The sequence below is a fragment of the Drosophila hydei genome, unplaced genomic scaffold (genome assembly GCF_003285905.1).
Source record: "Drosophila hydei strain 15085-1641.00,03,60 unplaced genomic scaffold, DhydRS2 tig00008114-arrow-pilon, whole genome shotgun sequence".
NCBI classification, from domain to species: domain Eukaryota; kingdom Metazoa; phylum Arthropoda; class Insecta; order Diptera; family Drosophilidae; genus Drosophila; species Drosophila hydei.
The window spans coordinates 9,786,962-9,800,174 of NW_022045827.1; the positions used below are offsets into that span (position 1 = coordinate 9,786,962).

General features: G+C 38.0%; 9 protein-coding genes and 1 long non-coding RNA gene across 11 annotated transcripts in view; 2 read left to right on the top strand and 8 right to left on the bottom strand.

Moving 5' to 3' along the window:
• LOC111600909 (homeobox protein aristaless) overlaps nt 1–3,046 on the top strand; it is a 39,236-nt gene extending 36,190 nt beyond the window's left edge. Inside the window, exons 7-8 of the mRNA XM_023317270.2 lie at nt 1,972–2,132; nt 2,331–3,046. Of these exons, the coding sequence (XP_023173038.2) occupies nt 1,972–2,132; nt 2,331–3,046 (877 nt within the window). The remainder of the gene's footprint in view (nt 1–1,971; nt 2,133–2,330) is intronic.
• Nucleotides 3,047–3,939: 893 nt separating this feature from the next.
• LOC111601986 (male accessory gland serine protease inhibitor) lies at nt 3,940–4,579 on the bottom strand. The gene is made up of 2 exons (XM_023318874.2): nt 4,468–4,579; nt 3,940–4,126 (listed from the first exon to the last, which is right to left on the bottom strand). The coding sequence occupies exons 1-2, from the start codon at nt 4,535–4,537 to the stop codon at nt 3,957–3,959; spliced, it is 240 nt and encodes a 79-aa protein (XP_023174642.2). The 5' UTR covers nt 4,538–4,579; the 3' UTR covers nt 3,940–3,956.
• A 147-nt stretch (nt 4,580–4,726) lies between these two features.
• LOC111602010 (male accessory gland serine protease inhibitor) lies at nt 4,727–5,147 on the bottom strand. The gene is made up of 2 exons (XM_023318908.1): nt 5,073–5,147; nt 4,727–5,011 (listed from the first exon to the last, which is right to left on the bottom strand). The coding sequence occupies exons 1-2, from the start codon at nt 5,143–5,145 to the stop codon at nt 4,824–4,826; spliced, it is 261 nt and encodes an 86-aa protein (XP_023174676.1). The 5' UTR covers nt 5,146–5,147; the 3' UTR covers nt 4,727–4,823.
• A 925-nt stretch (nt 5,148–6,072) lies between these two features.
• Nucleotides 6,073–6,670, bottom strand: LOC111601643 (chymotrypsin inhibitor SCI-II-like). The gene is made up of 2 exons (XM_023318326.2): nt 6,535–6,670; nt 6,073–6,269 (listed from the first exon to the last, which is right to left on the bottom strand). Exons 1-2 carry the CDS (start codon nt 6,602–6,604, stop codon nt 6,100–6,102), a joined length of 240 nt encoding a protein of 79 aa, XP_023174094.1. The 5' UTR covers nt 6,605–6,670; the 3' UTR covers nt 6,073–6,099.
• Nucleotides 6,671–6,746: 76 nt separating this feature from the next.
• Nucleotides 6,747–7,457, bottom strand: LOC111601638 (BPTI/Kunitz domain-containing protein 5-like). Its single transcript, XM_023318312.2, has 2 exons — nt 7,390–7,457; nt 6,747–7,334 (listed from the first exon to the last, which is right to left on the bottom strand). The coding sequence occupies exons 1-2, from the start codon at nt 7,445–7,447 to the stop codon at nt 7,129–7,131; spliced, it is 264 nt and encodes an 87-aa protein (XP_023174080.2). The 5' UTR covers nt 7,448–7,457; the 3' UTR covers nt 6,747–7,128.
• Nucleotides 7,458–8,215: 758 nt separating this feature from the next.
• LOC111601222 (male accessory gland serine protease inhibitor-like) lies at nt 8,216–8,894 on the bottom strand. The gene is made up of 2 exons (XM_023317721.2): nt 8,563–8,894; nt 8,216–8,493 (listed from the first exon to the last, which is right to left on the bottom strand). The coding sequence occupies exons 1-2, from the start codon at nt 8,627–8,629 to the stop codon at nt 8,312–8,314; spliced, it is 249 nt and encodes an 82-aa protein (XP_023173489.2). The 5' UTR covers nt 8,630–8,894; the 3' UTR covers nt 8,216–8,311.
• A 299-nt stretch (nt 8,895–9,193) lies between these two features.
• Nucleotides 9,194–9,709, bottom strand: LOC111601195 (kunitz-type serine protease inhibitor homolog dendrotoxin B-like). The gene is made up of 2 exons (XM_023317685.2): nt 9,558–9,709; nt 9,194–9,491 (listed from the first exon to the last, which is right to left on the bottom strand). The coding sequence occupies exons 1-2, from the start codon at nt 9,622–9,624 to the stop codon at nt 9,307–9,309; spliced, it is 252 nt and encodes an 83-aa protein (XP_023173453.2). The 5' UTR covers nt 9,625–9,709; the 3' UTR covers nt 9,194–9,306.
• A 947-nt stretch (nt 9,710–10,656) lies between these two features.
• Nucleotides 10,657–11,599, top strand: LOC111601232. Of its 2 annotated transcripts, none has more exons than XR_002751530.2 (3): nt 10,657–10,733; nt 10,809–11,097; nt 11,161–11,599. It is a non-coding gene; the product is annotated as an uncharacterized LOC111601232 (long non-coding RNA). The 2 variants fall into 2 exon arrangements; XR_002751531.2 differs by having other exon boundaries at nt 10,657–10,729.
• An 82-nt stretch (nt 11,600–11,681) lies between these two features.
• Nucleotides 11,682–12,089, bottom strand: LOC111601212 (male accessory gland serine protease inhibitor-like). The gene is made up of 2 exons (XM_023317710.2): nt 11,978–12,089; nt 11,682–11,914 (listed from the first exon to the last, which is right to left on the bottom strand). The coding sequence occupies exons 1-2, from the start codon at nt 12,042–12,044 to the stop codon at nt 11,733–11,735; spliced, it is 249 nt and encodes an 82-aa protein (XP_023173478.1). The 5' UTR covers nt 12,045–12,089; the 3' UTR covers nt 11,682–11,732.
• Nucleotides 12,090–12,416: 327 nt separating this feature from the next.
• LOC111601204 (male accessory gland serine protease inhibitor-like) lies at nt 12,417–12,828 on the bottom strand. Its single transcript, XM_023317699.1, has 2 exons — nt 12,710–12,828; nt 12,417–12,654 (listed from the first exon to the last, which is right to left on the bottom strand). Exons 1-2 carry the CDS (start codon nt 12,774–12,776, stop codon nt 12,473–12,475), a joined length of 249 nt encoding a protein of 82 aa, XP_023173467.1. The 5' UTR covers nt 12,777–12,828; the 3' UTR covers nt 12,417–12,472.
• Nucleotides 12,829–13,213: the final 385 nt, after the last annotated feature.

The window sequence follows — 13,213 nt, forward strand, 5'->3', positions numbered from 1 at the left end:
GCCAAAAACCTCAGAAAAAAAATCAGGGTAGAATTGGGACAAGGGCGAACAGGATGAACAGGGAAGGCAAAAAGCAAAAGCCAAAACCGTCAAGTTTAGAGCGGAAAAAACAAGTGAAAAGAATTAAAAGCGACAGCCGCGACGGCTGTGGCCCAGCTGCTGTGGTCGCGACATTCGGCCGGCACTCTGCCATGGCCAGCGCTTTTTTTTCACCCGCAACTCGATTAGCATTCAGAGATTTGTTCGGCTGCCAGCTGCCGACTTCCTGATCCACTCCACATACCTGCCGGCTGACGGCCCCTCACGTTGAGTTAGGCCGCACTAAGAGTTATTAAATTTTGGACACATTTGCATCCAAGTCCAATAGTCCCACAGGACTAGCTCCAAATGGACTAAACGCTGAAGAGCTTAGCACAAATTGATATAAATTAAATTGCATTCGTTTTACATATACTCTAGCCGAGGGTATTAGAGCTGAGTTACACAAGATGTGGGGCATATAATATAAAGAATTTTGTGTTATCAGATGCATTAGTCAAAAATTACATTCTAACATGAAAATATTATTCTATCAATTGTTTCAAATTTGAAATTAATATATTATAATTCTGACATGTTATCTATAGACAAGTCTAATAGGATGAATGAATCTATACATTTATAGAAGAATTTGTATGTAAAGTAAGTTTTATGGTTAATACATTTTCTAGCGCTTTATTTGCATAAGTTTTATGCAGATTTCATGGCTTCTGAATTCAATGAGACTTACGTTCTACCAGAGAGTATTCAAAATTTGCCAAGCCTGCTACTCTTTTATACCGTTTTATATATTTTTTGTCTTCTTTATTTTTTCCTCAAAAACTCTTGCGCCATTGAATTCATTTGGTTATAAGTTTTTAAATAAATAATAAAAAAGTAGGCCTCAATTATGACTAATAAAAAACGTTGTTAATTTTATTAATGGATTATGCCATTCATATAATTTATCTATATCATGCTTATATAAATTTTTTTATTTTCTAAAAAATGTTTGGCTCGCTTATCAATTAAAATTGTTTAAATTGCATTAACTGTTTGTTCGGGGACTCGACAAATGGGAGTTGCTGTTGCTATATGACCTAAGCGTTATATTTCATTCAATTAAAACGAGTAGGGGCCTAGACAACAACAACAACAATAAGTGACAACAGCTGCCGACTTTTTTTACATATATACAAAATATTTAGGTTTATTAATAATAATGCAATTACGCATAAAAATGTTTTAATTTATTTCAATTAAGCGTTAATTAAAAGCTGTGTCTCTTGTTTGTGTGCTGGGTGTCATAAAAAATAAAGCGAACCATTTGCCATTGCATATTTAATACACACAGATACACAGCCATTTGTATATACATATATACATGCATATAGAATTTTGAAATGTATAATAAGAGAGAGCTGAAAGGCCACAGCGATCAGAAATTTTCCCAGTGCCAAATGAATGGGGTTTAATTACTTTCTCAAGCTAGACATGCGATACAATGTGAGTCATCATAGGCAGCAGCTATAGGAGCTATGGGAAATAGAGAGGACTTCTGAGAAACTGACTGTTTTGATAGGTGAGAAAATGATGAGGAAAAGTCGTTGATAGCGTAGACCTTGAGCGAGTTTCTAGAGTCTTGAAGCTCAGGTAGTATCAAGTATCATGTATTAAGTATCTTGATGTATCAGTATCTGTAATAAAAAAATACTATATTTTATATTAAAAAGATATTGAAATAGCACTTAAATTTTAATGCCTTCCAACTGTTGGCCTCTGGATTTCAGTTCACATTGACACAAAAAGTTTTTGACTTTTGGAAAACTAGTTCTTATCATAGTCATCAGCCATTTTGCCCCTGCTTCAAACTTATCTAAAACATTTACATTCTTCTTCTCATCTCCTAGTGGATATTAATTCCATATTGAATTGTTTTCCTTTCACTTGCAGCACTTGCGGCTTTCGACCGGTTCTCAGCGAGCAGAGCGCTGTGGCAGCAGCAGCAGCCGCTGCGGCAGCGGCGCAGCGCAACGCGAATCATCCACCGTTATTTCTGCCGCCGCATCTGGCAGCTCAGTTTTCGCATCAGCCGCTCTTTCCGGGCCTCAAAGGTGGGTGGACTAATGGCATAATCTCTATCGATGGGCTGTCAATCAAAGCGCCAATGCGCCAAAGATGTGAAATCAAAAGCAATTGCTAATCAAATTAGCAGCTGCTGCCAGCGCAAAGATGATGATGTTGATGCATTGACATCAAAAACAATTTTCAAATTGATAATAAATTTATACAAAAATCTTTCCTCCCCTCAGGTGTTTCGCCGTTTCAAAGTCTCTGCTCGTGCTGTTCGCTGAAGCCGCCGCCGCTGCCGCCGTCGTCGACGGCTTCGTCCTCGGTGATGGCGCCTCTGAGCGTACCAGTGAGCAGCAGCTCGGCGGCCAGCTCGCCAGAGTCGCCGAAATCCAGTGGTGGCAGCTCGCATGATCCCCGCTCCAATTCGGTGGCGGAGCTACGACGTAAGGCGCAGGAGCATTCGGCGGCATTGCTACAATCGCTGCATGCAGCTGCTGCTGCGGGCTTGGCCTTTCCGGGTCTGCACTTGCCGCCACTCTCGTTCGCCCATCATCCGGCTCTGGGGCATGCCGTCAATCACAATAACAACAACAACAACAACAATGCGCTGCGCCTGAAACACGAGGCACAGGACATGACGGCCAGCACCATGAATGGCTTGGGTCCGGGCGGTGCTTCAGGAGGGGCTAGCTCCACATCGGCTGCGTTGCTTGATCTGGCCGAGTCGGCAGCGGCGTATCATCATCATCAACAGCAGCAGCTGCAACAGCAGCAGCAGCAACAGCAACAGCAGCTGCAGCAACAGCAACATCATGCCACTTTGTCGCCCCCAACCACGCCCACTCAGCTACAGTCACAGCAGCTGCCACCCACATCCGCCGCAGTGCGTCCCGATTCGCCGGCAGCAGCAGCAGCCGCTATCAATGGCAATGCGCTGCCAACCAAAACCGAATAAGCAACATTTTAATAATAATTATTAATTTTTAGATTATACTATATAAATATATATATATGCATATATATATATAAATATATTCCATGTGGCGGACTTAGCTTTTAAGCATTAGTTTTACGCGGCTAGAGGGCAACACACACAATAAAAATTCACATTTAAAATACTTTTAGATTACTTAGCTAGACTTTTAGAGATTTGCAGGTGGCAAAGTAGCTGAAAATCGAACAACAGAGAGCATATGCCACAGAGAGAGAGAGAGAGAGAGAGAGGGAGAGAGAGCGCGTGAAAGAGAGGGTCAGCTCTCTCAGTTATAAAAAAATCTAACAGGCAAAAAAAAAAAAAACAAATTAAAAAATTAGTTTAAAATTATGGAAAAAAAAACTAAAAAAAAATTTATTTCAAAGAATTACGACATTTTGTTAATAATATATAAATTAAATTTATTGCTATATAAATTTTATATACTAAACAATATAATTTTCAATATTTCTATGATACATCTCTCGCAGTTAGAGCAGACTCTGATCTGTAGCCTCGCAATCGGCGATGCAATCGCATTTCGTGTTGAGATTTCAGCTGGCCGAGCCACTTCAATTGATTATAAATATCAATAATAAAAAAACATATGCATAATAATATATAATATATATACATAAACATATACTCATGTATAGAATGAACAGATAGCTAAGAAATCAGACATCTGCCCAGAGCAATAGCGTTAAGTAGACTTATCTCACTGCAAGCAAACACAAGCCTACAGCAACAAGAAAAGTATAGAGCCACAAGTATTGACAGCCACAGTTAATTAATGTTAAATCAAGTTAAATAAAACAATAAATGATCATATTACGAAATTAAAAACAAACAAAATTAACATTTATTTAGTCAGCATTGGAAATTATTTCACTCAAACTTTGCAGGTCTTCTCGCAGAGGCTCTGCGACTCGAAGAGATTGTTGTTGCCGTGGCATCCACTATAGTTGAAGTTGACGCACTCATTGGTGTCTAGACGATACGACCACATCGGCTGCAGGGCACGACAAGTGCCGATCTTAGCAAACTCCTCACCACAGACAGCTGAACAAGGAGAGAAAGTTGAGTTAGAGAGAAGAGTAGAATGAGCTAAAGTAAGTTAATGGTAAATCAACTCCTTTAAATTGTTCAAATGGACTACTAAATAATGGTTATTTTAAATTTTAAATAAAAATAAAATAATAATATATGCTCAAATATGAGCCAGAGAATCTAGCATCAGCTTAACTGATAAGATCATCTGTGTGTAGTTCACTCGATAGATCTTAAATCGAACCTGACTGATATATGGTTTGCGGATGCGGATTTCTGCGACTTTTCAGTCTTCCATTCCGTTCCTCCGGCCACTACTCATGTGTATCAAAGCAAGATCACTCCGCACTTACGATTCTTCAGGGTAGCCAAGGCAGAGCTCATCAGAGCGCACAGCAGCAGCAGCACGGCGAAATATTTCATCTTGAATTGAGTGGAAGCTTCGAACTGATATTTGGGCACTGCGACGATTGCAACTGAGCTTGAAGCCAGCATGTGGCGCTCTTTATATAGACAGAAACTGGCTGGACCCATCTGTGTGGGTCAAGCAAACAAACAAAACCTTTAAATGAACGTGAATTTTTTTGTTTATTTTTCACAAGTTACGCTTCGGTTATTCAATAATAATTTAGTTTTTTTTTTGGATTTTTTTGTTGGTTTTTGGCAGCACTTGAAACTGGTTTGTGGTGCCTCTGTGCGTTGAGCTAACTTAGTCCTTACAGGCCTTCTCGCACTCACTCTGGCTGCCAAATTGGTTTTTATTGCCGCCGCAGCCGCCAAAGACGAACTCAATGCAGGCATTCTTGCTCGAATCATAGGTCCAGCTGGGCATATAGGCCATGCAGGCAGCGCCATCCTGTTCCATGCCCGCCTTCGAGTGCTGCTCACTGCACAAATCTAACAGCGAATGGATTTAACGACTTGATTATGTCCAGGCACCTTTCACTGATCTACCCACCTGGCTTGGCGTTCGTCGTACCGACCCACAGCAGCAATCCAACTGCTGTAAGCAAGAGATATTCGTACTTCATAGTGCAAGTGAAACTGCAATTGCTGCAGTTCAGATCGGCGCTATATAAAGCCCAATACATATAGACTTCTTAGACATCTGCAGAAGTACAACAGACAAAGTCTGGCTTATCTGTGCAGTACTCAGAGCCGAACGCAATGGGTCAACATAGAAAGCCCACGTCGATAACGGCACGACAAGCTCACAAGTGTATATATAGAACTCAGATAACCAGCAAATCATCTACTTAGTTTATACAAGCTTAATCTAATAGTACTTCTACTTTTTCCGTATGTGAGAATATTTTATTGCTTTTGTGCCACGGTCTGTCTGGCTGGCTGGCCGGGCGGTATGCACTATTGAACTTTATAAAACAAAATATATATATACATATATATATGTATATGTATAAATATCATATATTTCAGATATATATTTCTAGACTTATGTAATGATCCAATTGCTAAATAGATTTTATGATAGCAAAATCTCCTGCTTTTAATGATATCTGAAATAAGAACGATGCACATTTATATACAAGTTAACTTAAAGATACTGTAAAAGAGTTTACTAGAAATTTATTTATAAATTGATATAAGTTTTTTAGTAAGCTCTTATACAACTTCTTTAACTAAACTTTTCTATATTTATAACAAAAAAATTTCTAAAAAAAATTCGAATCAATTTATCACACATCTTTTGCTAGCTCAGTCACGACCTGTAGCCTTACACTAGTTGAGACTTTAGCTGGCAGATGCTCTTCAATTGTTATACATACATATACATACTCATTAGTATATACTCAATAGTTTTCATATACTCTTGTTATTCTTGATACCTATCAAATCAGAAATCTACAGTTGACTTATCTTAAGCCTACAGCAATTGGTAAGCTTAAAGAGAATAATAAGTGTTTTTGTATAAAATAAATTTATAGATATAACATTTATTTAATTAACATTGGAACTTATGTCGCTTAAACTTTGCAGGTATTCTCGCATGTCTTCTTCGAATCGAAGAGATTATTGTTGCCATGGCATCCACTATAGTTGAAGTTGATGCATTCATTGGTGTCCCAGCGATACGTCCACATCTTCTGGAGGGCGCGGCAGGTACCGATCTTACCAAACTCCTCACCACAGACAGCTGAATAAGGAGAGAAAGTTGGGTTAGAAAGGCGAGTAGAGTAGAGTCGAATGAGTCACAATAAGTGAATGGTTCATAAACTTTAGTTCTGTCAGTTGTCAGTTGCTCAAATGAACTACTAAATAATTGTAATTGAAAATGAAAATAAAATAATAATATATGCTCATGTACAAGTTACAGAATCTAGCATCTGATTGAATCGGTGATTTCTACTTAGTACTCAAATCAGACACGAATGATACTCAGATATTTTCAGATAACTTACGATTCTTCAGTGCGGCCAGGGCAGAACCCATCAGGGCGCACAGCAGCAGTAGCACGGCGAAATATTTCATCTTGAATTGAGTTTAAGTTTTGAACTGATAATTGGTTATTAAATCGATTGCAACTGAGCTTGGAGCCGGCATGTGGGGCTCGTTATATAGGCAGAAACCGGCTGGGACCTTATCTGCGGGTCAAGCGAAGCTCTCTTTGCAAAAACAACAAACCTTCAAATTATAGTGAAATTTGTATTTATTTTGCACAACAAGCTGAGTTCCGTTTATTTTATAATTATTTGTTTTCGATTTTATTGGGTTTTGCCAGCTCTTCAAACTGGTTTCACTTAGTCCTTGCAGAGCTGAAGAGGCGGCGTCGGCATGTGAGATGCCAAGGTAACTTTGCTTCAATTTGAGTTTAAATTAATCTCCTCTTTTGAAAGTGGCCCCTTCGAGACTTGGCGAATAACTTTAACTATAACTTATAGTTATATAAAGCTTAGAAAAAACCCAGTTGAGAATCACTCTTGACTCTTTATACGTAGAAATTCGTAGTTTGTATCTATCCATTTATATTTTTATCACTTTAAAATTCACATTTCTCAGGAGTCAACCGGAAGACGACCCTTATTTTTGCACAAGGTTTCACAATCCTTTTTCTTAACAAAGCGATTGACAGCTCCAGGGCAATCAGAATCGGTGAATGGAATGCATTTTGAGGTCAGCCAATTGTAAACCCATATCAGTTGGGTTTTCCCACAGTTGCGGTCAACATGTCTGCTTGCAGCAAGCTCGTGTCCACATATACCTGTGAAAGGATTATCTTAATTCGATAGAAATCGTTTAAATGTGCACTTTTATACCAGCTTCAATGCTCGCAGCTAATGCACCGAGCAGCACAGCTGTGAAAAACAACCTCATTCTAGGCGCTATGAACTGAAACTCAATGTCATTTATTATGAATAACAAAGGCTGAGTGCTCTCTTTATACGTTTACTAATATCCATGTTTAAATAAGTTAAAAGCGTGTTTTGTGTTGGAAATAAGTCTACTGGGAAATACCAAAGTTAGTTCAACAATGATAAACGTTTTGGCAAATATTGATGTTGCAATAACAGAAAGTAGGGAAGATTTTTCTAACACTTAGAGTTTCGTTTAACAATATGACTTTATCAATCTGATTTCTTAGACATTAAACTAATAGATGAAGTTTCACAATATCAATATATGAGTAATTTGCTGTAAGAAGAACATTATAAAAGAAAATTATAGTTAGTTTCCAGTTTTATTTTTAAGCTATATATATGTCATTTTGTGTGGCATGGCGTATCACTCAATTAGCTAGCTTTGCGTTGCTGTTAGTGTATAATTTAGAATGACTAATTTAGAATGACTGTTTTTCCCAACCCCTGTAGCCACAAGACCAGGCTTCTAAGTACTTATCAAGAAGAGAAAATTATTCTCAGATGTCTGCGTCGACAAATATTTTCTTTGCAATTTCCAGAGCTTCATTCCTTCAATAGTTGTGTGTTTACATTTTACAAGAACTAGAAAACGAATGGCAAATCAGATGCAATATTACATCATACTCAAACAATCGATTACTTAAACAGCTGCTGAAATATAGCTAATAAAAATAGTATCATTCTTGTTTTGTCTCCAGCAAAGAATGAAATTTGAATACAAGCTAAGATATAAGCCCGTTAATGGGTGCTTGATAACATTTTATTCAAATCAAATCAATTTCAGTATTTCAATCATTGTCATCAGTAAGTGTTTAGTCACTTATTCCAAGCACTTCTCCTCACAGATCTCTTTGGTGCCAAATCGATTCTCATTGCCGCCGCAGCCGCCAAAGATGAACTTAACGCATTCCCGAGCCACTGCATCGTAGCTCCAGCTGGCTATGTAGGCGTCGCACGAAATGCGTCCATCGCCGTTCAAAGAATGGGGCAGACCACAAAGCTCTAATAGAACAAAAATCAATAAATGATAATTTCGTAAGCTTTCAATTTTCAATTTTCATTAACGCATACCATTTTTGAGCGCAAAGCTGCCGGCCATGGAGATCAATAGCACTGTAAACAATACCCAGAACTTCATGATAATGCTTTAAACCGAATAGAACTGCCTGAGACCATGAACTACGCGTCAAGCCAGCCGGAGTTGCTTTTTAAATACACTTAGGAAACTTCGTTTTGCATTCTTATCGCCCCAACGTGAATGTCGTAAGCATTGTGTACAAACTAAATTATTCGGAAATATTTTGTATTGGTAAATATTTGTTTGCCGTGCTTAGCAAAGTGATTAAATTAATTAAGTAAGCACAGTGGGAATTTACAGCTCGAGCTGAGATTATCAAAAACTCATACAAACACAACTTTTCTACTTTTGCGCTCAATTTTTCGATTAGCTCATCAATTTGATAAATATTAAAAACATACAGTTAGAATTATTTTATGTTTAGTGAAGTACAAAATGAAAACTGAATTCATTTTGTTAGACTTCCTGCTATGAGATATACTTCATGAAGCGTGTTTCATTGACTTAATTTTGTAGCGACAAATTTGACATTGAATAAATAAATTGATAAGAAATGCTATTTATATTATGCTGCATTGAATTTAATAATTTAATAATTTTAAATTCTAGCTTTTATAGTTCACATATGTATATATATATATACTTCAGAAATAACCCTCAAATTCTTAACAACATTGTCTTTTATTCTGCCTTTTTGCATCGATACAACAAATGCGATCATCAATAGGAATTTTTAACTACTTTCGAACACACGTTCGTTTGCACGTTAAACTGTCCGGGAAATTGTTAGCATTCCCCTCGCAGCCCAAATAGGTGAACTTGATGCACTTATTGATCGCAGAATTGTAGGTCCAGCGGCGAACACTACTCAAACAGGAAGTATAAACATCGATGTTGAATGAATGAGGTAGTTTACATATCGCTGGAAACAAAATGCGAATTAGCCAATCTATGTTGAATGAGATATTTTCCATATTTTAGCACATACGATTTCTGGTCGTGTAGCTGTTGACCTGAAGAGCGCCACAAATCACGAGCAATAAAAAAAACTTCATTTTTATGTGTTCCTTGCTAATTTTATGGTTCCCAAGCTACCTATGGACATCAAGCGACAGGTTTGGACTAAGCTGACTTCTGCTCGAGCCTGTACTTAATACGTATACTTATTTTCTGACTTCACTCAGCTTAGCAGCACTGTTATATACCCTTTCCATTTGTCACAGTCAAATGGGGAAAATTGAAAATTTATTTAAATTTTAACTAAGCTTTATAAAGTTAAATAAAAATAAAATTAAACAGAGAAAAGTCTATTAAAACTAATAAAAATTTCCATTCCAGCTCAAATAGTCTTATACTAAATTATATGATGTTTCGAAATCGATTAAGAAGCTCTGATAACCTCTGGTAGAGTATAAGAAAAGAATTACTAAGCAGCAGTTCGTAATCAAATCTGGCAAGGAAAATGGAATAAAACTTGCAATAGATTCAAAACAGCTGAAAACTGTTTCAAAACACAAATATTTTCACATTGAAAACAATCATTGAGCGAGTGAATCGAGTTAGAATTAAGCGGGGGACACCCGACTTGCCGACTTGCAGTTGCCCAAACCTATTTTAGTCTAAATATGTAAGAGACAGACCAAGTGAAGGCAAAAATGAAATCTAGCTCTAAGCTTGGGAGAACACTTGTATAACATTTGGTTACTCTAGATGTGCGCGTGCAAAAGACGAGGCAATATAGGTCCAAACAGATTAATCGAACGGGCAGAGATTAAGAGCCAAAAGAGCTAAAGAAGTATATTTGTATAACTGATATACCCGGACTGCTCATTTCTAAGGTTTGTGAGTTGTTGCCTCAATTGTGTTTACTTCGATAAGAAAACAACAGCGAATTTTTATCTCAGTAAATATATTACTAATGGTAATTCCCCAGCCTGTTCACAAAGAAATGATTTGCTCAGAGCTGAGAGCCATACAACTGAATGATGGTTTTGTTATTTACTAATTACTTTGAGTTGACTTCTGCTGTACAAATTTGCATTAGAACATATAAAAACGTTTTGCTTGGAATTGGATTAAACAGTAACGTTAAAGATTGGCTACGAATTGCATACGGCAATGCAACGATGATAGTCGGATAGCATCCTCTAAAAAGGAACTGTGGGTACTTATTGTCTGCTAGAGAGGATCTCCAGAAAGTGAAGTGCTAAAATCTCTATAATCCTAACGATTCCCATAGCTGATCAATGCGACGACTATACTAAGTACTGAGGTGAATTGCATTTTATAAATACACCAGGTCTTCAGTTTCGAGACTGACAAGTCTCAGCCACTTGGAATGCAACAAATTATTATGAAGTACTGAAACGACTAGCGTAGCTAAGTATCTTTGTATGCCACATTAAGTCACGAACTCTCCGAGTGAACACCATTACACACCAAACTGAAAGCAACTGTTACAAAAATGTATTTTTTATTGTTCTTGATGTTTGGTGCTTTTCAGGCACACTTTGTACCAATCACAAATCGTATGTTCTATGGTGTAAAATAACCTTGTAACATAATTTAGCCAATTTGCATTTTGTTTCTAGCGATATGTTGCGTACCTCATTCATATAACATCAATGAGACTATGTGCTTCAATAGTGCGCGCCGTTGGACCTATGTATCTCAGTACGATACTTGCATTAAATTCACCTATTTAGGATGCGGAGGAAATGCAAACAATTTCCAGAGCGAATACCAGTGTAGAAAAGCATGTAATGTAACATCCGAAAATAAACTTCCATGGCAGCTCTCCTCATAGTAACTCCAGCTGGGCCGTAAGTGGCCACAAACCCACTGTCCGAGGGCTTCTGTTGGTGTCGGCAGTTACATAAATTTAGTTAATTTTCATTTACAAAGGCCTGCAAAATTTTCCATAACTGGGCGAAGCAAAGAAGGCGCACTTATTGATCTGCCAGGCCCCTAAGGAGCACAGATACATATATATCAGCTTGTCAAATCATTACTGGAGTTCACCACCGAATCACATCCTACATATTGCTTAAGCCGAAGAAGCGTCACACTTTCTAGGAGGCTATACACGAAAGAAGTAACTATCACCTTACAGTTTGATACAACAATTTGATTTATTCAGATCACAAGCTTACTTTACGTAAGTCTACTCCTTGCACTTGGATTCGCACTCTTGCTGAGTCCCGAAACGATTAGCATTGCCGCCACAGCCTCCATAGATAAACTCCTTGCATGAATTGTCCTCAGGGAAGTAGGTCCAGCTGGGCATTAACGCAAAGCACCTCATCAAGCCGTTGCCATCACCTGCTGGTGGCAGACCACAAATGGCTGACCACAAAATACAATTCAGTTTCAGAATTAAGTTATTCAGTAACAGCTATTCAGACTTACAATCCTTGAGAGCAAAAGATAGGCCAAAGAGAGCGAGAAATACGCAAAGTACTGCTGCTAATTTCATTTTGTATAGTTTTCAGAGCTTCTGTAGATCTACTAAATAAATTGGGAGCAGATCCCACTGATTTATACTAATCTGTAGTTCCATTATTCTTATCAGTATATATGTATGTGTATGTGTATGTGTGCTTGTGATTCAATTGACGTGAAATTGAAACAGACAAAGCTGAGCAGGTGCGGATCAAATTTGAGGCAAAGCTAAGTCAAATTTAATTTAAAACAAGATTATTTAGCTGCCGAGCATTTGTCTATGGAAGAGATCTACAGTGATCCATTAGCAAATATTAATGATCATGTATTGTATATACATCAATTTGTCAATCATCAGTAGAGATCAACAGTCAAGCAATGCTTAAAAAGAGTTCTACCTTCCCTGTTAATTTGATACAACAATTTGATTTATTCAGATCATCAAGTTTATTTTATGTAAGGCTACTCCTTGCACTTGGATTCGCACTCTTGCTGAGTTCCGAAACGATTAGCGTTGCCGCCACAGCCTCCGAAGGTAAATTTCTTGCATGAATTGTCCTCAGGGAAGTAGCTCCAGCTGGGCACGAAGGCGGCACACTTGATCAGCCCGTTGCCATCCACTGCTGGCGGCAGCCCACATATTTCTGAGGACGACGTAAAAATTAGTTTACGTTCCCAGGATAAATTACTTGGACTTACCATCCTTCACAGCAACAGACAGCCCAAAGAGAGCGAGGAACACGCAAAGTACTGCTGCGAATTTCATTTTGTATAGTTTTTTAGAGCTTCTATAGAGCAACTAACTTAATTGAGAACTGATCACACTGATTTATACCACTTTGGGGCTGCACTGACTCAATGACGCTTATCAATATGTCTGTGCGTGTATGTGTGTGTGTACAAATTTAGTTAAGGTTCATTAGCAAATGCCTGTAAAATATTCAGCAAATAGACAAAGCAAAGCAGGAGCGGACCGATTCAAAGCAACGACCTAGAGAATCAGATTGTCAATCATTAGTGGAGCTCAACAATGAGCCATTTCTTCATACTTTCGAAGATGCTACACACGAAAGAAGCAAATAGCCCCTCCACTTACCAAGACTTACAAGAATTCTTCACAGTGATGTGCAGGCCTAAGAGAGTGAGGAATACGCAAAGTGATGCGATATTTTTTCAAGCTTCATTTTGTCTATAGTTTTCCAG